Source organism: Micromys minutus (genome assembly GCF_963924665.1).
Source record: "Micromys minutus genome assembly, chromosome: 8".
In the NCBI taxonomy this organism is placed as follows: Eukaryota; Metazoa; Chordata; class Mammalia; order Rodentia; family Muridae; genus Micromys; species Micromys minutus.
The window spans coordinates 9,285,195-9,309,751 of NC_137977.1; the positions used below are offsets into that span (position 1 = coordinate 9,285,195).

The window sequence follows — 24,557 nt, forward strand, 5'->3', positions numbered from 1 at the left end:
AAGACACACACACACAAGATTAGACTTTACAAATCTCGAGGTTTACCTGTGGAATCTGAAAATGTGGCAGCAATGTCCTTAACCTGTCCTCAACACTGTAGGAAACCTTGTTTACAAAAGAAATCTATGGTTTGTTTCTTTTAAAGTCTACCCAAATTGTATTGTTAAAATAACATGTCCCCTGCCCCCATCAGATTAGCAAAAGCTGAAGAAGTAAACAAAGAGTCTACTGTAGTAAGGATGTGGGCCCAGTGGTATTCTCGAAATGCCTGTGTGTGCAAGAGTATAACCTTCGGTCTCTAGAGCAAAGACAATTGTATCACAAGTTTTAAAGGGATGCCTGTGCATTCGGCAAGCCAGGAATGCATTCTCCCAAACAAATCTGTGTACAGGAATGTTCATTATCTCAGAACTTACAAATAGCGAGGAGAAGGAGGAGAAGGAGGAGAAGAAGGAGGAGGAAGAGGAAGAAGCGGGAGAAGGAGAAAGAGAAGCAGCAACAGCAATATGTCCACAGAGGAACAGATAGAAATGTGTTATAGCTGTGGCCAATGAATATCACGCAGATAAGTCTATGGTAATGAAAAGGAGGTGGGACTGGTAATAAAGGGATCAGGTATAAGGCAGCACTGGCTACAAGTATGAATTTAGTGTGCTGAAGTGATTCTCAAGTGGTAATCACAAGAGGAATTCACAACAAAGAACCAGAGTTACACATGGTGATCAGATCATCCCAGGCCTTGAAAGGATCCTGTGTTGACTTGTAGCCCACATCCTAGTTTGAAAAGAAGTGTGGGGTGAACTCAGTGCTGATCCGGATGCTTTTAATGAACCACAGAGATAGGAAAGTGGAGAAGGAGGCTTTAAAAGTTATGTCTGAGGCTAATACACAGCCTCTTTGCACTTTTGAGTTGGCAGAAGCCTGGGTGATTTTCACACAGAATGCACCAGTGCTCTGTTGCCTGGCTATGAAGTTCTGGAAGAGTTTGCAGAATGAGGGAAGGTCTGGAAATGGAAAGGTAAAGACTCACAACCTGCCAAAATATACAATTTTGCTCAGCGGAGGAGGAAATGAACACACACACACACACACACACACACACACACACACACACATCTGCAGATACATACTAAAGCACAACACACTTTGCCAAGCAGAAGTGCTTCAATGTGCCATCTTGGATTCAACGGTATTACTATCACACACTTCATTCCTAGTTCAAAAACTAGTTTATTCCCAGCTGGACTACAATCACCGCCGGCAGACAAGGACTGCAATGTCTTCCAGCTTTTACAAACTCTCTTTTATGTTAAGTCTCTTCTCAGCGTTTCTAACGTCTAACTCTACTCCACAGACAAGAAATAAAATAGGAATTTCTTGGGGCAGTTATATGTCTCAGATGAAGCACTCTTATTCTAGAAAACCAGGAATGAAGCAAGTGCCTGTCACTGGAAAAAATAACATCCTCTGCTCAGACCTATTTTGATCTGGCTTTCGAGTGGCCACAGCTCTATGTGCCTGCCTGCTGCCAACCTGGTGCCCCACTACCTTACAGCAGAACAAACTTCTTCCTACAATCTCCAGTCCCATGAAGCTAAACCTGGTGAAGTTACAATGCAAAGAAAAGAAAAGAAAAGAAAAAGACACAATCTAATCGGCCCCCTCCAATGTCACAACTCTCAAATTCAAAGGTGTCCACTTGACTGCCAGTAGCATATCTACATATTTGTTTGCAGATGTCTCAGTGTGGAATAATCAGTGTGTGTGTGTGTGTGTGTGTGTGTGTGTGTGTGTGTGTGTACTCGCACACGCGCGCGCGGGGGGCGTTCTTGATTGTTTTCTTGAGGTCAGTTTCAGGAAGTACTGGCATTTCTTGGTTCAAAGCTCAGATTGCAAATCAATATGTTTTAGTGGCTTAATTTTTTTTCTAAGCTGAAAGAGCGCTAAGCTAATAATTAACCTTAAGCATACCATCACTTCTGCTAAAGACATTTTCTGCACACAGCCCCAAATCACTCGTTGGTGGGTTAAACAGAATAGACGAGCTGTATTAAAAGGTCGCCAAGAAATGAGATTCTTTTCATTGGGTCACCTGGGAGCTTTTCCTCAGAAATCTGCAGCTTCTGGGCACACACAGAGAGGGCGGCTTGGCGAGAGCACCCCAAGTAAGACAGCACCCAGAGTCCAATTATTTTCGTTAGAAAGTTGCCCAAGATAACTTCAGGATTCCCAGACTGCGTCCAAGATTACTGTCTGTAGGTTTCCAAGATGTTAGGTGTCCTTATTAAATGCACTACAAGGGTGATTTGCACCTCTCTGGCGGCGACGGCTGCTACTGGGGGGGAGTGGAGAGCAAAGCGCCAGAGCTGCAGCAGCCTCTTGGGCCAACTAGACGGCTAGGGGCGAGCGGTGACCCCCCACCCCCCACTGGTCCCACCCCTTCCTGGCACCCGTGTGCCCCAAAGGCACTCACCGCTGTCCAGCCGCGCAATCTGGGGCAGCCGGTAGGTGCTGACCAGCAGGTCGAGCGGCATGGCCACTGGGCTCCACTTCACATCCTTGAGGCTGCAGCCCAACGAGGGCACCGGGTCCATCTTCCCCGCCTCCTCCGGCCCCGCGCTCCCGCGCCCGCGCCACCGCTGGCTGGCTGGCGGCTCCGTACTCCCGCCGCGGGCAGCCAGACAGCGAGGCACAGCGGCGGGGACGCTGGCGCCCGGCTTTAGCAGCCACACCGAGGCATGGCTGGCGCCCCGCGCCTTCAAGCCAGGGGAGCACTGCAGGCGGTCCGGCTGGCTGCGGCGGCTCCCGCTCCGCCTCCGCCTCCCTTGGCCCCGGCTCTGCAATTGCGGCGGCCAGCCGCCCGCCTCCTCCTCCTCGGCCCTCTCCTAGCCTCCGCCTCGAGCACAGTGTGAGGTGGAGCCGCGGGTCCGAAGAACGCCATAGCAGCGCTCCCGGCACTGACTAATCAACAAGGTGCAAGGGACGCCTGCGCAGCCCGCCCCGGTACCGCCTCCGCCTCCGCCTCCCCATCGGAGGCTCCACCTCCCTGGAGCATAGGCTCCGCCTCCCTAAAGAGGCCTTGCCTCTTTGACTTGGTCTCCGCCCCTATGACACTAACTCCACCCCTCTGGAGCACCGGCTTCGCTTCCCTGGAACTCGGACTCCACCTTCACTAGCTCCGCCTCCCTTCCAGTAGGCTCGGCTTTCCACATGACCCGCCCCTACATGACCACACCTTCCCATAGCTCCTCCTTCCTCCATCTAGCCCCGCCTCCCGTAGCTCCGCCCCTGCAGGCTCCGCCTTCCGCACATTTACTGGATAGGCGCTCTGCCTCCCTTTGAGGAGGCTCCCAGGACTGCGGTACCCGCTCCGCTGCGCTCCGCAAGCTTTGGCTCTCGCTCCCCCGTCCGACCGCTCCGGCGCCCTGCAGCCTCTTTCGGCGCGTCCTTCCCAGAGTCAGGGGTGCCACAGCCCTCTTCTTGGTTGGCAGTGATGAACTCTGATGTTGCCTCTGGCAGCTGCAGGTTGTCCACCATTTAGTGACCGGGGCAGGGAAGATCCTTCTGGAGGCCTCTGTGGAGCCAGTGATCTGAGGTGCTTCCCATCCAATCCCACGACCCCACAGACCAGCTGGAAGTTTCTGTGACCAGCCCAAGTGTGGCTGCAAGGCGGGATGCAAAAGGCCTCAAGACACAGAAAGAAGTGGCGTGTCACCGTCCAAAATACCACCCTCCTTTGATGCACAGTGGGAAAAGGGCAGAGAGTTTTTCTTTTAAGAACCAGGGATAAACCCTCTTCCCCAAACATGCTACCAGAACTTTTGGGGATGTCACAAAGTGGCACGTCTCTTGGGTGGCAGTGCTAGCATTCAGTCTACAGGTTATTTTCCACAATAATGTCCACAGTTTTGAAATAGGGTTTGGTTGAATAATGTTGTCCACAGTTTTGAATAGGGTTTGATTGTTGCCAGCAGAGCTCAGATAATAGCGGGAGAGTGAGGCTCCTGTTTTTCAGACACACATCTGGCATGTATGTTGATTTTTTTTCCACATGGAGTTAAACTAGGAGAGGTGAGCAATGTTCCATCAACATGTCTTCAGTATCAGGTGCTTAGTGCCCAGGGGCCCTGAAAAGATCCCATTGCCACTTAGAAGGTTGGCTTAAGAAATCCCTGTTTCCGTAAGCAAGCTAGTACACAGTATGAGCTTTTGAGGAAAAACAAGAGATTCTTCCTCAGTTCCTTCCTGGGACTCAGAATATTGTTTATAGTATCTACTAAATTCTTCTGTTTCAACTTTTTCACACAGTGACATCATGTTAATGGTTTCAGTTGTGAAGAAAATACATTAGATACGTAAACTTCCGAGATTCACATGTTTCAAAACCACACCACACACTAAGCACCAGCTATTTTTTTCTAAATGTCTTAATTATTTCTGAAGATAAAGCCTAGACTCAAAGAAAGAAAGAAAGAAAGAAAGAAAGAAAGAAAGGAAGGAAGGAAGGAAGGAAGGAAGGAAGATGGGAGAAAATATCTCAGGTTTGAAAAGGTCAGGTGTCCTTCATTTGTCCATTAATTAGATCCTAAACCCTTATGTGATGAGCTTATTAAAAAAATACAAGACTTTGCTTTCTGTTTTTATTATATTCTCCTTAAAAGCTCTCTCCCAAAAAGGACTGGTGACCTATGACTTTAAGACAAGACAAAAAGTAAAAAAAGATTAATATAATCAGATTTGTTTTTAAATCAATAAAAATATTACATTAAATTTGCTTTTATTGCTGACCTGGCAGAAAAGATTTTATATCTATCCTAAGTATTTAAGGGAAGAAGTTTTAATGAGCCAATTCCTGGTAAGTTTTTCATCCAGAAGAAATCCTTCAGAAACATTAAGTAGGAGATGGACCTTTGGTTAGAGTAAGAAAATATCAACTGAACTTCCAGTACTCCAAATATATATATTGAGGATTATTAAACCAACACAGGGTATGTAAAATCACGGGAACTGGGTGCAGGGGGTACTGTTGTTTGCATCTTAAGTGATCTCCCGACACCCATGTGATGAGACGGATGAGACAGGCTGGTCCAAAGGTGGTGAGTTTTCTCAATTGATAGTTCCCAGTGAGTCACAGATTGAAGTCTTGTTCTATCCTTCCTCCCCCTTCTCACTATGACACTTGACTCCAGACAGTAAAGCAAAGCCCACCAACCCTGGAACTCCCTTAAAGTGCTTTAAATCGGGCCTGTGAGCTCACTTAAGGGTCTCTGTCTTGGTGATGGGAGACCCCAACAAGCTAGACTTTGGCAGAATAAAACACTGTGTTTACATATTATATGAGTCTAGGTTATTATTCTTCGGTGAATCATAGAGCCATCCTCACAGTATGAGGGGGCTTGGGAGAGGTATTCAGAGATGGTGCAGCCTATAAAATATTGAGACTGTTGAGAGGTCTCTAGGTTATTTGGGGTGGTGTCCCCCTGGGGAGGATAAACTGTGGAGCACTGACTGCTCACTTTTCTTCTCGTTTGCTTCCTAGAAGTGATGAAGGGAACGATCAGCTTCACCTTACAGAGGTCCCAAAGCAAAGAGTCCAACCCATTATGGACCACATGAGAAACTTTGAAACTGGGAGCCAACTGTAAGCAAATTCCTTTGAAGTGCATGTTATACTAAAGAATGTCTAATTAGCACAGTCAGTGAAGTGTCCAGCAGATAACAGATTCTTTATAAATGTGTTGTATTTGTTTATTTAATGAGGAGAGAGAGAGAGAGAGAGAGAGAGAGAGAGAGAGAGAGAGAGAGAGAGAGAGAGAGAGAGCATCACATGTGTACAGGTGCCCAGAGAGGCCAGAGTTGTGCGCTGCCTGGTATGGGTGCTGGGAACCAAACTCAGGTCCTCTAGAAGCATAGCGAGTACTCTTATCTGCTGAGCCATCTCTCCAGGCTCATAGCACATTCTTGGATAATGAAAACTATCAACTTGCTCATGAGAGGACACGATGGGTAAAGGCATTTGCTGCCAAGCTTGCTAGCCTGAGTTCAGTCTCTGGGATCCGCATGGTCGGAGGCGAGAACTGACCTCCATACACACAATACACAAATGTAAGCACTCGAATATTGTATATACATAACCCTTGAGTTTAGCCATCAGTGTTGCTCCTGTACAGAATCTTGAAAAGCTGTGGCTTCCTCTTCTCAAAAAATGTCAGTTCGCAAGAGTATTCATCTCAGAGGGCTTGTTAGGCTAGACAGTTACCACATACTGAGAAATCAGCACACGGTCTACATAGAAGGGCCTTTGCTATTACAGGTTAATTATTCCTTATCTGAAGCACTTGAGGCAAGAAGGGTTTCAGCTTTGTTTTCATTTTAGGATATTTGCATATAGGTAATAAGATCTTTTGAGGAGTGGCATCCTAGTTTACACATGAAATTCTTTCATTTTTTAATCTGTACCTTGAATACATACTTATATGGATCTTATATACATCATTTTTTATTTCATATATACCTAAATAGCATGATGGGCAGTTTCTCTTTTTGGTATTTTATTGTAGGTGCTGGGGCTTGAATCCAAGGCTTCACGCAGCATTGTGCCCTATCCTGGAGACTTGTGGATATAATTTCACATGTTGGTTTCAGTATGCCTGTGACTGTCATTTGAGGCCAGCTATAGAATGTTTTACTTACCCTGTCAGTACTTTAAAATGTAAATTTTTAAACCTTGCTGATTTGGGATTTTAAATTAGGAATGTTTCAGCCTGTGTTATTAAAAGCACTGTTGGTTAAAGAAGAGATGAAGAGAGAAGTTCAGATTGAAAGGCAGTTTTAGTTTTAGGAAAAGCAGCACACAGTAAAGAAACAGTCCTCAAAAAGGAGACCCTAATATAGGGCTTGAGTCTAGAGCCTGTGGAATGAATGGGCCATACCGAACCGCGGAGAACTAGCCTTGGTAAAGTCAAGGTAAGCTGGACAGGAGATACTTGAGGACTTCCATGACAGACTCACCCCAGTCTCCTAACTGTGCACCCATTGTTTGGAAATGCTTGTTCAGTTTCTGCTCTGTTATCTTTAAGAGATAACAATATTACATGCTGTTCTTCACAGTGTCCTGGAACACATAATAAGCTAGAGGTCAAGTCTAATAGCAAAGTTCATGGCCTTCGGGCTGCTCTGGAACCTCGGGCTCTTTTTCCTTTCTGTTAAGTTCTATGTTACTGACAGAGGTAACCTAGAAGTCACTCCCTGGCTAAATTACTGTGGAATGTCTGTGTTCCCTTGTCCAAGGAATGAAGTGTGAAGCCCTTTGTGCAAGTACATATTTTGTCCTGTGGTTGGGCTGCCTCCTAAGACTGATTTCATTTAGCTGCCTTCTGACACCATATGATGCCACAATCGTCTGGCTGTTGCACGTCTTTGGAGCTATTCTCTTAGTCTAGACTGCCTTTCTCCTTTTCTCTTCCTGGGCAGCACCTCTTCTAGTTCTAGCTTTTTGTATTCTGAAAAAAAAAAAAAAGATCTGTGGGCACAGATGTATTAGATTCCTTTCTGTTTCTCCAACTCCTCTTACCATGCTTGGTACAGGCAAAGGGATAAATGATTGTTGAAATGACTAATCAATAGTCTGGATCAGCATATTACTCCGGAGATCACCACATCACCATCATAAATAATCCATCGGGTCTAGATAGTATCAAGATGTTTAAGACCCAAACACATATGGCCAACATTCCTTGCCATTCATCTGAAAACTGGAGCCCACTGCCACTGAGATCTCTACTGATCACAAAGTAGAGATTTGTGTTTATTGATGAGAATCATGATCATTATTGGCATTGTTTATTGTTAACTTTTTGAGGTTTCCTTTACTATGACTTTGTCTCTTCAAAGCAGCAGCTTTCACTCTGTAGCCCATGACACAGGGGTCAAATGATTCTTTCTCAGAAGTCACCAAAGACCATCTGTTCCAAGGGGTGTCTTTTGTTAGCTTTCCTAACACCTAATCCTAAAGCGGGTACCCCAGATAGATGATATTTGTAGGTATATAAAGAAATATTTATCTCCTGAATGGACACCAAGAAATTTACTTTTGTAATCTCCTTTTTGTCACTTTTGATCCAGTCTGTGACTTTCCTAAGTAGATAATTGGATGATGCAAACGTCACAGGGCCATTGGAGAACCATGAAGAGAAATGTTACAAACAGCTGTGCATGAATGTGGACACAAAAGGAAAAGTTGTCTACATCAATTCTCTCCTTCCATGTAAGTCCTGAGGACAGAATTCAAGTTTAGGCTTAGTGGTGAATGTCTTAACCCACTGAGCTATTTCCTTACCTTTTAAAGCATGATTTTAGGTAAGATTTTCTTGTATGATGTTTTTACTATTTACAGTTCCTCAAAGCAGATACCATTATGTTCAAAGTTATAGATGCTGCAAGAAATCAAAAATAAAATAGAGAATGACAAGAATTGTTGAGTTTATCAAAATTATCACATGTGGATGTTGTAATTATGCATATGTATAATGTCTTATGATGTAAGTTCTAGTTTGTGAAGAAGCTGGTCTTTGTAGGAGTTACTTTCACTGCAAGCAAGCAGAAGACCTCCATTGGAGACTGTCGTTTTGGGAATTATAAAAGACTTCCCAGTGGCATAGTTAAGTGGGCAGAAGTTGCCTATCCAGTCCTAAAGCCTCAATAATTGCTCCCTAAATGAAGCTAAATTATTGAGTCATTAGGTATTCATTTTGCATGTTAATGAATTGGTTTTTAAGGATTCGTTGTTATTTTTACTTTTGCAGTACTGGGAAACAAACTGGGGGTCTTGTGTATGTCAAAGCAAACTCTCTAATCTAATACATTGTTTGTTAAATATACTTAAAGAAATGGTCAAAATTTAATTTCTGTATCTCTAATAAAATACATTACCCCAGTTTGTTTTATAATTAGAAGAGTCTGTAGTTGATGTCATAATTTAGATTTTTTCCCTCAGTGAATTTATCTATTCAATGTCACAACCCAGAGGTATAAGACATTTCATTTTGCTTTTATTTGTGCCCAAATAAAAAGATTCTCTTATTAAACTACTACTATTCAAAAAAATCTTCTTAGATGGTGTATACGTCTGACTCTGCTGACTCGAGGGCTCAGAAGACTTTCTGTGTCATGACAGTTAAAGATGCTTCCAGTTAAGTCTTCCCCAGAAAGATGATGAGACGTTTATCTCTCTGTTAATACAGCCTCCCAGAAAGGCCCATCCCACCAGCATCCTTAAGTTAGACATTTCTACTCGAAGTGAGTAGTGAGAGGAGACCAAGCGTGCTCAACTCCTCTGCAGGATTCCTGCATACACCGGAGAAACCAGACATGTCCTCCTCAGTGTTGGGTGTGATACATCACTTCAGGTGACAGAAGATCACACCTTTCTTGTGCTTTTTCTACTTATTTCCAAAGCTATGTCTTAAAAATATTTTGCCTGTTTCTACCTAAGAAGCAAATGAAAACTTTTCCCATCAATTTTTCATTTTGTTTAATTGTTGTTGTGTAGTAAGCCAATGTGGTTTTTTTTTTATATGTCCATATCGTAAAATATCTAAAAATAAAGGAATTCAACAAAGACAAATATATGCTACAATTCTCTCACCCTAACTTAAGGATTTACCACTATTTGACGTGGCACATATGTTACCTTTGTGGTGTGCGTATGTACATATGTATGTATGCATGTATGTGTATCTCTGCTAATTATAGTGAACATTTTCTGTGTTATTATATATCTCAAAATGTGCCACTGAAATGACTATGTAGTATTTATCACATAAAATCTATTAAACTCTTTCTGACTGACATTTTAATGATTTATTATATTTCAATTGTTAATAAATAATCACTTCATAACTTTTCTGTAGCCAAGTCTATGGGTATAATCAAGACTTTTGCCTCCTTATTAGAAGTTCCTAAGTGGTGAATTATTAGAATGTATACATTTTTAAAAGGCTTTTTATGTCATTAATTTATAGAGCTTTACTTATAGTGCTTTGGGACTTAGTTTACATTATTTTTTCACTTTTGCAAAAATGAGAAAAGACATTTATCAAAATAGTTGGACAAATAGGGGCTGTAATATAGCTCAGTGATACAGTAAGCTCATTTCAGTGCTCAGGGACACAGGGAGTGCATACTCAAAGTGTTCAGGGACACAGTGAGTGCATACTCAGTGCTCAGGGACACAGTGAGTGCATACTCAGTGCTCAGGGACACAGGGAGTGCATACTCAGTGCTCAGGGACACAGGGAGTGCATACTCAGTGCTCAGGGACACAGGGAGTGCATACTCAGTGCTCAGGGACACAGGGAGTGCATACTCAGTGCTCAGGGACACAGGGAGTGCATACTCAGTGCTCAGGGACACAGGGAGTGCATACTCAGTGCTCAGGGACACAGGGAGTGCATACTCAGTGCTCAGGGACACAGGGAGTGCATACTCAGTGCTCAGGGACACAGGGAGTGCATACTCAGTGCTCATACCCCATGTTTGAGTCACAGAACTCTCTTACCGCTGTGAACATCCAGTAACCAGCAGTAAGTCTAAGTACAGTGTTTCTTTAAAGGGCAAGAATACTTAATGAGGACTGAGGCCATGGATCAGTAGAGAAAGGCCTTTACTTTGATCTAAGTCCCTGGGACCCTGCATCAGTTACTTTTTGATTGCTGATAAATAAGCCATGTTCAAGGTAACTTGTAGCAGGGAGGGTCAGAATCTAAGACAGTGGGGCGAAGGCAGCAGGGGCAGACATGCTGCTGGAGTGGCAGCTGACAGCTCATATCTTGAACCAAAAGTTCAAAGCTTGAGAGTGAATTAGAAATCTTTAAAACCTCAAATCCTCCCTCCTGTGACACACTTACTATGCAAGGGCACATAGATATACCCAAACAGAACCAAAAACTGAAAACTGGGGGTTGGGAGGAAATAAATTAAAAAATCAGTTTAGTAAAAAGATATCGTGCCTTTAATTAACAAGAACCACAGTCTGGATAAGTTCTTCCTATATTTTACATTGTTCTGCATGAACGTAGTCTTTCACAGCTAGGACTTTGCTCCAGCCCTACATTTACTTATTTATTTTTTTTAACTAAAATAAGCTCTTTTTTATTTGTGTACATGGGCTGTCTCCCCTAAGGTGGGTTCAGCCTTGGATGTGGGGAAGATAGGTTTTTATAGGGTAGGGGTTCCCAAATGGGGAATCTGGCAGGTAAATAGTTGAGTTTATAGAAGCAGAACAAAAGCACAAATGACCTCCTGAAACAAAGGCGTGATTGCAAGATGGTCATTGCAAGGCGTCATTATTATGTCTCAGACTCTGGATGTATGACTGAGGTGCCTATTAACATATCAAAGAGGATACTGGCCAGACCTCCCCTAACCCTTCAGTCACCCAGTCACCCCACCCCTTACCCTAAACATCACACTCTCCAGGCTCCCACTTCCCTGCGCCTAGCCAGATTCCTATGTAACTCAGCCATTTTGGCCACCGACACAAGTTCTGAGCCACCAGTGCCCCAGCACATCCTTCAGGCAGGACAAATTGTAGATCAAAGGCTTTGTGGGTGGTTGGTGCCTCTGGAAATTTCTTTGAAGGCATTTCCAGAAAGGTTTGACTGCCCTGGAGGGCAGGGGGAGGGCCAGCCTGAACATGGGTAGCACTATTCCAAGAGCTGGGGTCCCAAAGTAATGAAACAGAAGACAAGATACTGAGCATCAGCTCCCTGCTTACTGCCTGTGTGTGTGACCAGCTGCCTCACAGAGCAGCCTGTCCTCATGGCTTCCCCACCATGGGACAATGTACGCCTCAGACTGTGCTGATGCAAATCTTTCCATAAGTTGTTTCTGTGAGAACAATGAAAGTAGCTAACGCAGAAACACGGTACTGAGGACTGGGTACCGCTGTGATGAAGGTGACCCTACAGTTCCTAGGCTTTTGGAAATGGTCCTGGGTTCGGAGTGGAAGAGTTTGGCCACCACCCAGCAGAGGTCATGGAACAGAAGTTACTAGGATGTGGGGGAAAGTGGACATGTTCGGCAATAGTTCTTTGGGGACAAGCTCAATCTTCTTGGGCAGCAGTTCAGTCCTGTAGCAAAGACCGAAGACGACTCAGCAGCTGCAGACCAGTCCTCTAGGCAGACAGACACCACTCTCAAACCGGCAGCCACAGTCCAGTCCTTTCAGTAAGATGACACCAGGAGCTGTAGCTCAATCCTGAAGAAACCACCAGGCTCGACGGCCTAAGGCTTGGCTGCCGAAGAAGCAAGAAGCGGGGCTGCTGCAGGAACCTCACGAGCAGTTCTTGGGCGAGTTTCTCTCAGTGGTGCCATTACCACAAGTTGAGATCAACAAAGCTATGTAAGACAAACCAACACGTGTGTCTTTATTGAAGAATAGCATGGTAGAGCAAACTAAACCAATGCTCAGTGCCTATTCCCCACTGTCTGTGGGGTCACATTTGTACTCCTTCATCCTTTCACATGTTTGCTACATCCAAACATCCTCCCACCTGTGTTCCCTAGCAAACCATCACTTGGAATAACTAACTTTCCAAAGAACTAGATGTTTCCACTTTAACCTTGACTGGGGCTGAATTAACTAGTAATGGACCAGTTTGGGGGTGGAGGAAATGTCATGACAACACAGTATTTAGGATATTCACAGGTTATTGCTCACTGATAGTATCCAGCTTTACAGGAAGCAGGGCAAAAGGAAAGGTCTCCTGTGGGCACTCACCTATCCACTGAGACACCAATCTGTGAAAATTCAAACTTGAGAGTCTACATTGAGAATGCCATTTAAAATATTCACTGTTTCGTACCAGAACTAACTAGATACTGTTTTCTCAGTGTCCCAGGTTGGGCCACTAGTGTGTCCAGAAGGCGCTGCAACTGTAATAGAAAGAGGATGGACTACTTCTCGAAGCCACAGTAGAACCTGGTGGGACCTACATGACGTTAGTTTTATAGGCATACATAATGCATAATTCTGTGTGGCACAGCCGAAGCAGGGTTCCAGGAAGTCTTCAAGATCAGGCAAGGTAGAACAGGGTCAAGTTCCATAGATAAATGTCCTGGGAATTCACTGCATGACATGCGAAAGTGATACCTGAATTACAGTGGACATTGGAGGTTTTAGGACTATGGGGTATCTGCTGAAGAAAGCTGCAGGAAGAGAAGGGAGCTGACCCAAGAGAAAAGGTGGCAAAGCTGGAGCTACAGATCGCAGACATGAAGTGTTGGCCATGCTGGATTTTAGTCTTGCTTGGGCCTGGTCTTTTTGCAGCACACTTTACAGACTGAGCCATCTCTGCAGCCATTGGTCTGATCTTCCTTGTGTGCCTGACACTGCGTCCAGGACAAACCGGAAGAGGTCCTCCAATCCTTCGTTCACACCCCGGAAGTAGATGTACTTCACGGAAGCCGGCTTTGGCTCTGCGCAGAGAAATTGTTAGAACTGGCAGCCTAGGGATGGTGAGACGCCGTGGTTCGTCTCCTAGTGTTCTGAGTAGATGGAGCTGGGCGTGGAGCAGCCTTTCGGGCAGAGCCGGAACTTTCTAGCCCTACATTTTAAAAGAACACATGTAAAGTAGAAAACTAAAATAAAAATGTAACCTTGGGGACCAGTAAGAACCATCACATGTCAAGAACAACTAGGGAATACTTACACAGAGCTGTAAGGATTCTGTTATTTCTCCACACCTCTGTTCTGGCCTGCGTTTGTATTTTCCCCGCAAAATGGCTCTGAACTTGACATTTTTCCTTTCTTGCCTTCACTGGTAAGGTGCATGTCCTTAATTTCCCTACATCCCTACCATTAAATCTTCTGGGAAGATAAAGTACCTACGAGGAGGTATCTAGCTTAAGTTGATCGGTGCTCACAGTCCCCTGGCATTTAAATAGGCACTGGGGAGTCATGGGGGCAGAGACCATTGAGTTTCACTTTGCTCTAACTGTTCTGCTAATGTACTGGAAGATGTGCCATTAATGTGATTATGCGAACTCTCCTTGGGTCCTGTTGAAGGCTCTGATATGTACAGAAGCACCATCTTTGCATGCCTTCCACAAACTTCCATCCAACCTCTATTTTAAATACACTTCTCAAACACTACCCTAGATGCTTAAATTTATCTTTTTTTTTTTTTACTATTTCAATGGTAGTAAAAATGTAAAATTCCACCTACCCTTTCCAAATATTTTCTCACTATATCGCTGAATAATTTAGAGTCATACTTACTCCTGAGGCTATTGGCCCTTTACCAACGACTCAAGTCATTTTTTAAAAGTTGATACAGTGAAAATGAACTCTCTAAAAAGCAATACGAATTTATGAAATATTAGCAGAAAATCTGATTTTACCTTGTTTTCTAATATCACAAATGATATATATTTTTCAGTAGTAAGAGTCAACATACTGAGTAGAAGATATTTACTGTGTTCCAACTTATCAGTTACATTTATAATTGGTCAGAATTTAATGAAAGATGGAAGTATTTAAAACTGTTTTAACAGCAGTCAGATTTGTTCTGTTGTTGATATATTTATTACAGCAGCTAATACTCTTCCCAAAAGGGAAACAGATGATAATGTGTTCCTTTATCCTTTGATTCATTTTGAGTGTACTTTGATTAAATCGGCATGTTAATGTCCAGAGCTCATTAACTACTCTTTATCTATCCATCAATCTACCCACTTATCACTAAGTATTTATAATATTTGCATATGTGAGGTACCCTCCAAGCCAATGGGGACAAAAAATGCATACATGGGTGTCCCAGACTAATGCAGAGGGAGAGCCAGAAACACTCTAATTACAACGCAGTGAGGCAAAGGTAGGGTAAGAAGGTTGGCATTTGGGACCTGCAAAGGGGAGATTCCTGTTTGCTGGGAATTAGGAAAGTAGTCCAACCTCTCTGGAGAACATGGCCTGCTGGAGAATCCTTCTACCGTATGAGGCTCCAGACCATGATAAGACAGCAGGAGGAGGCTCGCTAGCAGATCACAAAGTGGGTATGCCTTTCCTGTGAAGGGACATCACCTTTATCACAGACGACCTGTAATGGATGATTTACAGTGACTGGGGGGGGGGATACTGGAATTTCCAGTACCGTGATGGATTACCAAGGTCAGGTCTGGATTCTGGAGAAAGTACGCAAGGTAGATCTGAAGAGGTTGAGTCTAGAAAGATGGAGGACAAGTTGAGGGTAGGAGGAAAATCTGGCAACAGATCACAGAGTGTTTGGCAGGGACAATATATTCTCAGACATGTAAACAAGGGAACAGATCTAAGATACGTAGCAAGGAGCTGAAATCCTCAGAACTGATTCATTCCTATTTGATGATAAAATCTCCTAAAATGGTCATGACTTTATGGGAACAACAGGCAAATCCAACTGTAAGAAGTCCAGTGTGTGCAGACATGTAATTAGTATGTATGAGCTTAGATAAAGAGTGAATTGAAAGAAAAAAAAAAACACTGAACTACTATGTCCATCTATAATAAGTCAGACCAGAGATGAAGCAAAGTGACTTTGCAGGTAAAGACTAAGGTTTGTGGACAGTCTCATCACCTGGTAGAGTTATTTACCAAGCAACCTGGTTTATCTCAGCCCGGTACTATTCAGGTATTTATTCTGTTGACATACCTGATGAGCAATGAGGATCCTTTATGGATTTCTTGTTTGGAGCCCCAGTAGTGCCGATCCCATTGGCAACCCGGAAGAAAGAAGAGCCTATGAAAAAAGAGTGATGGGAAGGAGAGAAAATGGACTGGACGTGGACATGTTAAACCTGCAAAATACATCAGATAGACAGCTGGAAAGATTATGATGGAACTGGAGGAAGATGCAGGAGAGTGGTACATATCTTATAGCCAAAGTTTCAGGAGTGTTACCAGTCAGCACGAGCGAGGAGCAGCCACAGCGCCGCCTCTGCGAACAGGTGGGAGCATCACTAGGTGGTCTTACAGCTCTCACGGAACTGGGATCCTGGGACATCTCAGCTCCTCAAATGACACAGGGAGTCAGGGTTCCTCAGTCACCTGGGGAAAGGTGTCCTTGCGACTTGCAGTCAGAGGTTCCGGGATTGCTCAGTTCCTGGCAGTGGCTGATGGCACAGCTCTAGCTGGAGTGTCTAGGACACCTGGTCCTTCTGGCCATTGCTGCTGCCTCTGGCGCTATCATTAGTAATGCTGTGGTCTTTGCTTCAGCTGTTACTGCCCATTGCCAGTTCGTCACCATCTAAGACAGTGTCCCAGCTCCAACCATGCTGTTATCAAAGCTTGCAGCTGTGGCTCCCAAGCTCCCACTGCTGCCGCTTTCTTGGTGCCACCAGCTCAGCCTGCTCTGCTAAAAGCAGGTGAGAAAAGAGCACCGGAGAGCTTTCTACGAACCTGCCTTTGCAGCACCAGGAGCAATACCCGGGATAACATCTCCTATTGGGATCATCAAGGGAACCAGCAACCTGCCTAGGTGTCCGAGGAAAGGGTGTTTGCAGCAAACAAGCTTTTGTGTAAATGAAGGTTCCTGTCCGAAGCAATCATGCCACTGTCCCCTTTGCGCCAGTAACGGTAGGTAGTCGCTCTGCAATGCCATCAGGGGAGTGCGCCCCCTCTTGGTTGGATAGAAATGGTTGCCAAGAACGTTAGACCTAAACTGCTTGAAATAGTCCGGAGTAGGTGAGTATAAGCTCTCCAGAGTAAGTGGTTCTAATAACCACGGGGCTTCCCTGAGCCGTCTGAGAAGTGTTCAGAATGGTCAGTGTCGGTATAAGGGTGGGTCAGCTGGCCGTTTGACTGATAACCCTTTTGCTCGAGACAGCAAGAACAGTAAGGGAAAATCCAGTAGCTGCCAATCACAAAGTCTAATCACCAACCCCCCGATATCTTTGCTTACAAAAAAAAAAAAAAAAAAAAAAAAAAAACAAAAACATCAGGACTGCTTCTGTTCAGAACTGATCATGGGCGAATCATGATTTTAATAGTTTTTTTTTTTTTTTTTTTAACACCTGCCTAGTGCCTCAGGAAGAGATGGCTGTCCCTCATCTGTCTTCATTAGTTACTGTTTTCTCTTTGCTATGACAAAACCAAATGACTGAAGGAAAAGTTTACTTTGGTTCACAGCCCACCTTCATAGGAAGGGTGCAGTGGCAGGAACGTGAGGCTGCTGGTCACATTGCAGCCACAGAGAGGAAGGGGAGAGAGGAAGGGAAGAGTGGATGATGGTGCTTGGCTTACTTTCCCCCTTTATAGAGCCTAGAATTCACAGGCCAGTGCTGCCCAGAGCTTGGGAGACTATTCCCACCTCCATTATCTCAGACTCAAAACTCTCTCCCAGACACCCAGAGGTTTGTCTCCTGGGTTATTCTAGAGCTTGTCAAGTTAACAATCTCTAGTCTCCACCCAGGGTCAGACTGCTCGTCGTCTTAGGACTGGATCCGGTTTCCTAAGAAAGAACAGATTGCCAAGAGAATCATGGCAAATGATAAAGCCACAGGGAACGAGCTACTTGGGGATCACAGGGTAGTGGGAACGAGTCGTCAGAGTCCTCCTGGGATGGTGGAAAATCTGTGGGCAAATTACAGTGTTCTGGGCTCTGTTACAAAGTATAAAAAGTCAGAATGGATTAAAACACAGTTCTGTTCCTGGGATGAACTATGCTCAAAGTAGAAAAGAATCATCAGAGAAATAAGAGTCATAAAGTGACAACACCTTTGTGCCTTTTCCTTCCATACACATTCCTATACCTTGAAAATTCTGCAGAGTCCACTTTACACTGCTTATGAATATGAAGCTACTTCTTGGTCAGAAATAATTTAGACCCTTGTTATAGTAGTTTGGGTAATACATTTCTCAGTGACACTGTCACACACTGTAAAGACTTGAAATGGAAGTTGTCAAAAGGCAACACACACCTGGGTGGGAGACAACAGCAGACTTCTCTTGACACTGTGTGTGGCAAAGCTTCATAGGCCATCATTTCTTTTGCCATCAATTTCATGCCTCTGCCTTCCGTCCCAGGCCTGGCAAAGGTGATCCAGGGCCGCCAGTTTCTACTCACAGGACTCAGAACTGCTGCGACCCAGGGAGTCTGTCTGCCATTAGACACATTCAGAACGAAACATTGATTCTCTCTGTGTGTGTCTCTATCCTCTTTCTCCACCTCCTGTATGTACGCATGTATGTATGGGCACAGTTATAGCATAGCTTGCAAGTGGAGGTCAGAGAACAACTATAGTAGTTGGTTCTCTCCTTTCACCATGTGGACCCCAGGGATTGAACTTGGATTGTCAGGATTGGTACCTTTATCCTCTAAGTCTTTTTGCTACCCTGCCTTCTGTTTTTATGTGCTCCTTGAATCTCTCAGGTAACTGGTTGTCACAGGGAAATTGTTAATAGTCAATGAAGTAATTATATGAAAGAATACCAACATCAGACATTGTGTAGACAACCCTTGTAAAGCATTATTTGAAAGAGACATTTGTTTTGAATTTTGTTTTATGCTGCATAGAAAAATACTTTGACCATAGATAGTCCTAAGAACAAAAATGCATATTAACCCTTTCTGATTTTTTATAGTTTAAAACAGAGCCTAGAACACCATAATTTGCCCACAAACATTAAATAATTTGATCTTGTGAATGGTCCCACAGATCTGAATGGTGAAGGGTGAAGTTACCCCTGAAAGCACGTGGAGCAAGGAAGATGCTACTGGTGACTTGGTAGATTCCATCCAAGCAAAGCTTCTTCTTCTCCTCCTCCTGTTTCTCCTGCTCCTCCTCCTGCTCCTCCTCCTGCTCTTCCTCCTGTTCCTCCTCCTCCTTCTTTAATAAATATTAAGAGTAATCTGGATGTTAAGGGTATGGTGAAATAGGAGATCTCAAACCATGTTGCCCGAAATGTAGACAGGTCCAACTTTTTCATCCGTAACTATTTTCAGTGCTGTTTTAAATGCTTATCTGGCAAATTTAATACTGAAGAAAATATCCTAAGCAAATCATTCTAACTGTAGAAAAGAAGTTTCATGCACAAATAAGTAGAGCCCAGAAATGTATTTATAACAGCATTCAATTTTATCATTGCTTCTTGAAGTTGAAGCATTCTACTATGGTGTGATAAATCACTTCATAGACCATGGAAAGACATCATTACCAACTTTTCCTCTGAAGAATAAATTATTGCTACACTTAGACAATTGAAATATTGGTGGCATGCATCTTCCTGGGGGTCTCTTTGGGCATTTAGTCCATACTTGGCTATATGTAAGGAACAGAATATTAAGTTGCTTCTTGTTTTTATTTTAAGGGTGATTTCTTAGCACAGTAAAACTCAGCTAAGGGAAGAGAGGTATTTTTCTTTTACATTTTAATTTTTATCTTTAAAAGGAGTGAGTTCTGCACAGGACGGTTAGATGCTTTATAGACAAGCAAAAAACTGCGCTAGAACCAACTTATTCATCATCATCTCCTTCATCTTTGTCTTCCTCTTCTTCCTTCTCTTCCTCATCCTCTTTATCCTCATCTTCCTCTTCCTTCTTTTTCTTGCTCTTTTCAGCCTTGACACCACCCCCTTTCCCCCTGCATCAGATTTTTCTTTAGCTTTGTAAGCAGCAATATCCTTCTTGTACTTCTCTTCAGCTTGGCGGCCTTCTTCTCATAGGGCTGCTTGTCATCCACAGCAGTGTTGTTCCACATCTCCCCTAGCTTCTTTATGACATCACCAATGGATAAGCCAGGATGCTCGCCTTTGATTTTGGGGCATTACTCAGAACAGAACAAGAAGAAGGCCAAAGAAGGCCTCTTGGGTGCATTGGGGTCCTTGAACTTCTTTTTGGTTTCTCCTTTGGCAGGGTCTCATTTCTCTTTCATAATGAGCCTTGTCAGCCTTTGCCATATCTTCAAATTTCCCCTTTTCTGTAACAGACTTGGCCTTGCACCTCTGAGCACTTCTTGGAGAACTCTGAGAAGTTGACAGAAGCATCCGGGTGCTGCTTCTTGTGCTCCTCCTGGCAGGTTTGCACAAAGAATGCATATGAGGACATTTTGCTTTTTGGTTTCTTAGGATCTCCTTTGCCCATGTTTAGTTGATTTTCCTCCTAGAGGCACAGAGTCGCCCAGTGCCTGTTCGCCTCTCTCTTGCCCTGCGCTGTCTCTATGGAGCTCAATGTACTGCCACAAAGCTTTATTAACAAGTCAAACTCTGAAATGTACTCATGAATGTGTTCAATTCTTGCTATAATAAATAAATCACCGTTAAATTTATTCAGCACCACAATATTTTATATTTCTAAAGCAAGAATTACTAACTTCAAACTTCTTTTGGGTTGATAAACTCATTTTTAAGTTTTATTTTTAAAATACAATTATCTGACATTACTTGCACTTAACTCGATTACATAAAAACTATTATTAAGGAGGGCGGATGTCACTGTACCAAGTGTTCCCTGTTCCTCTGCTCCTGAACATGCCAGTCAATGAGATTAACTAAGGAAGTGGGAGGCAGATGATGAGAGCTCTTCCTTATGCTTTACTTCAAATGCAAACATGAAATCCTTTTGGAACTTTCAAAATTTTGTTAAATTAAGTGTTGCCTCTGGGTTTGTGTAATGTCAAAAACCAAATACCACATCTGGAGGAAAGATGAAAAGGATTTAATAAAGCATGCAACTTTTGTATATTAGTGAAAATAATATCCAGAAAAAGAGTTAATACCATTCTCTGTTGGTAAATCTTTTGGATGCCAACATACACATTGATTCACTTAATTTGCTTTTATTTGAAACTAGTGCTGTTGGGAGTCACTGATGTGCAGGTGAGATTTATTGCCATTGATTTTTAGGGAAGGCCCTCAGTCAGCAGTTATCCTGCCCCTTTCTGGATTAAAGAAACACAGAGAAAAGTACAACCAGTCGGGTGTTTTCTAAACTTATATGTTCAGGGTCTAAAGGAAGCACTGCAAAAGGAAACAGCACTGCTCTGTGGGTGGATTCATCTTGGACTCCCAGGAGAAACAAGGGTTCTAGTGCTCTCTCACAGTTTCACAAGAGTGAACCAGCAACTTAAAGGCGGGGTAGAAGCTGAGAGGGACAACTTCAAGAGGGAAAGAGGATGAGGAAGGCCATGAAGGAGCAGAGGAGAGAGCAGAGGAGCTGTGGGGAAAGCCTGTCAGCTAGACTGAGCTGTGTCCACCGTAGGCAAGAGGGGCAGTGGAGAAACGGCTTTCCTACTGTCAATGTCGCATCATGCACTCCGATCCCGTTCATCTCCCCACCCCATAAAAATATGATTTTTATTAATTAATTTATTATTCATTTATTCTTACCACAGTTTCCCTTTCTTCCTCTCCTCCCAGTCCCTCCCCATCCACTCCTCCTGTGTTTCCCTTCAGAAAAGGCAGGCCGCCCAGGAATATCAACCAAACATGGCGTATCAATTGCAGTAAGACGAGGCGCTTCTCATATTAAGGGTACCTCACACGAGGCAACCCAGTAGGAGGGCAAGGGTCCCCAAAGCAGGCAAAAGTGTCGGAGTCAGTTCCTGTGCCATTAGGGGGTCTCACAGAAATACCACACTACACAACCACAACATACAATCGGAGGGCCTAGGTTAAACCTATTCAGGCTGCCCGGCAGTCCAGTAAGTCTCTGAGCTCCTATGAGCCCAAGTTAATTGATTCTTTAGGTTTTCTTATGGTATCCTTGACCCTTTTGGATCCTGCAACACTTTGTCCCCTTCTTCCACAGGATTCACTGGGTTCGGTTTGTTTGTCTGCGGGTCTCTGCATCTGTCTCCAGTAGCTGCTGGATGGAGTCTCCAACAGTGGTGTTTATAGCTGTCTATGGTTTCAGCAGAGTAGCATTAGGAATCATTACTTTACTTTTCTTTCTGGGTTTCTTTGGTTCTGTCCTGTGTCTCTGAGCCATCAAGCCTCAGGGATGGACTCCTCTCACAGCATGGGCCACCCAAGTATATTCCTGGGAGTTTTCATTGCACTAGGTTTCTACCTTGTCCCGAATTGCCCACCCCCTCCCGTAACTCCAATTGTCTCTCCCAGTGCTCTCCCCATCCCCCAACCAGATCCCCCGCCCCCGTCTGTCTCCACCCCTACCCCAGTCCATCTGCAATATCTACTTTATTTTCCCTTCCCAGGGAGTTCCAGGCATCCCCCCATCCTCCTTGAGCCCTCCCGGTTACTTAGTCTTTCTGGGTTTGTAGATTGTAGCGCTAATTATCCTTTATTTTGCAGCTAATACCCACTTATATGTGAGTATAGTCCATATTGGTCTTTCTGGGTCTTTGTTACCTTACTCAGAATGAGTATTTTTAGTTCCATCCATTTGCTTGCAGATTTCATGATGTCATTATTTTTAACACCTGAGTAGTACTCCGTTGTGTAGATGTGCCACATCTTCTTTATCCATTCCTCACTTAAAGGACATCTAGGTTGCTCCCAGTTTCTGGCTATTATGGATAAAGCTGCTATGAACATAGTTGAGCAAGTGTCTGTGGCAAGACGAAACATCTTTTGGAATGGTATGGTCCTGAGGTACAGTGGTTCCCAGTTCTCTGAGAAAACTGATTTTCAAAGTAGCTGTACAAGTTTGCACTCTCACCAGCAATGGAGGGGTGTTCTCCTTGCTCCACATTCTCCTCAGCATGAACTGACAGTTGTGTTTTTGATCTTAGCCATTCGGACAGATGTAAGATGGAATCTCAGAGTCATTTTGATTTGCATTTCCCTGGTGGCTAAGGATGTTGAACATTTCCTCAAGGGCTTCCTGTTCATTTGAGGTTCCTCTATTGAGAAGTCTCTGTTGAGATCTGTACCCCATTTTAAAATTGGATTCTTTGGTTTGTTGATGTCTAGTTTGTTTTACGGTTTGAGCCAGGGTTTCCATGTGTAACCCTGGCTGTCCTAGAACTAGATCTATAGACCAGGCTGGCTTCTAATGCATAGAGATCTGCTTGCCTTTACCTTCTAAGTGCTGGGATTAAAGGTGTATGCCATCACTGACCAGTGCAGTATTGTTTTGTAAGACTTGCAGCCAATTTTCTTTCAGTTATCAGTATCCATAGAAGTATTGCTTTATACAAATATGTGTGCAAATTTCATTCAGCAAAGTTTCCATGTACTTAAAAAAAAACTCTTTAAAACATATTTCCCATGTGTTGTGTTTTGCCTGCATGCATCCGTGTGTGCCACATGCATTCCTGCTGCCTATGGAAGTCTTAAGAGGATGCAGAGGGCACTTGATCCCCTGTGATTGGCATCATAGGAGGCTGTGAGCTGTCATGTTGGTTCTTGAAATTATACCTGGGGTTCTCTGGGAGAGCAGCCTGAGCTCTCAACACTGCGCCATCTGTCTAGCCCCCAAATATTCTATTTTCCTACTCTTCCCTCTCCCCTCTCCTTCCTTTCTTATCTGTCCTTACTATAGGCTAGAATGGCCTCAAATTCACCTTAATCCTCCTTTCTTGTCCTCTGGTGTGGTAGGAGGACCAGGATTACAAATTTGTTCCACCATATATGACTCTTCCTTTAAATGAATGGCTCTCCAGGTTCTGATACCACCTTGGCACCATTGTGTATCTTTTGATAACTCAAAAATTATTTTGATGCAGACTAGCTGTTGTTTGGTTCTAAATCACTACTCCCTTCTGTCCTGAGAACTATTTAAACTGATGATTTATCAGACATACACTAAAGCCTTCAAAATGTTTGGATTTTAAATTGGATTATTAATATATATATATATATATATATATATATATATATATGTGTGTGTGTGTGTGTGTGTGTGTGTGTGTTGTGTGTGCTTTGTGGTCAGGAAATGTGTTAATTCTTCAAATTTTATTGGATTTCTTTGTCACCTGTTTGTGATCAAGTTATGTGAAGGAGTCATGGGCACTTGAAAATGTAGTGCCAGATAGGTATTTTTTTTTTATTTATTCAACTTAGGGAGTAATGCATATCCACTACCATTACATTTACAACTGAAACATTCTCTTCCTACTCAAGTGTCAGTGGTTTCTTTAAATGTCTGTTCTCATATGAATATGTTAAAATTGCCTGCTGTGACTTGAGCTTCTCCATTTGCTCTTGAAATTGCTTTGTTATTTCTGTTGACATGGCTTGTCCTTAGACTCACAGACACTTGTGACTGTCACATCTCCTTGATGGAATGCTTCTTTTCCTCTCATGTCACCTGCCTTTTATTTGCCTTATATCCCTTTGCTGATGTTTGCCTAATGCATCTGTTCCATTATCTTTCTTTTTATGGTTCTGTGCCATTATGTTGTAACACTGCCTCTTAAAATAATAGATTGCTAGAGTTGAAAAAAAATACAATCTGATCTGAGAAACAGGAGGGCTATCTTCTGCTTGGGGAGTGCTGGGTCTACTGATGTTGCCCGGTTTGCCTAGTGCTGTAATCTCTTTTGTCTCTTCGTTATATCATTTGTCAGTGAGAAACACAAGATGCCTCTGACAACGGTTGCAAGGAAACAGACTTAAGTT

General features: G+C 43.5%; 1 protein-coding gene across 1 annotated transcript in view; it reads right to left on the bottom strand.

Annotated features, from left to right (window-relative positions):
- Positions 1–2,932, bottom strand: part of GAREM1 (GRB2 associated regulator of MAPK1 subtype 1) — a 157,874-nt gene extending 154,942 nt beyond the window's left edge. The window contains exon 1 of the mRNA XM_080919965.1: positions 2,475–2,932. Coding sequence (XP_080776091.1) covers positions 2,475–2,595 — 121 coding nt within the window. The 5' untranslated portion in view covers positions 2,596–2,932. The remainder of the gene's footprint in view (positions 1–2,474) is intronic.
- Positions 2,933–24,557: the final 21,625 nt, after the last annotated feature.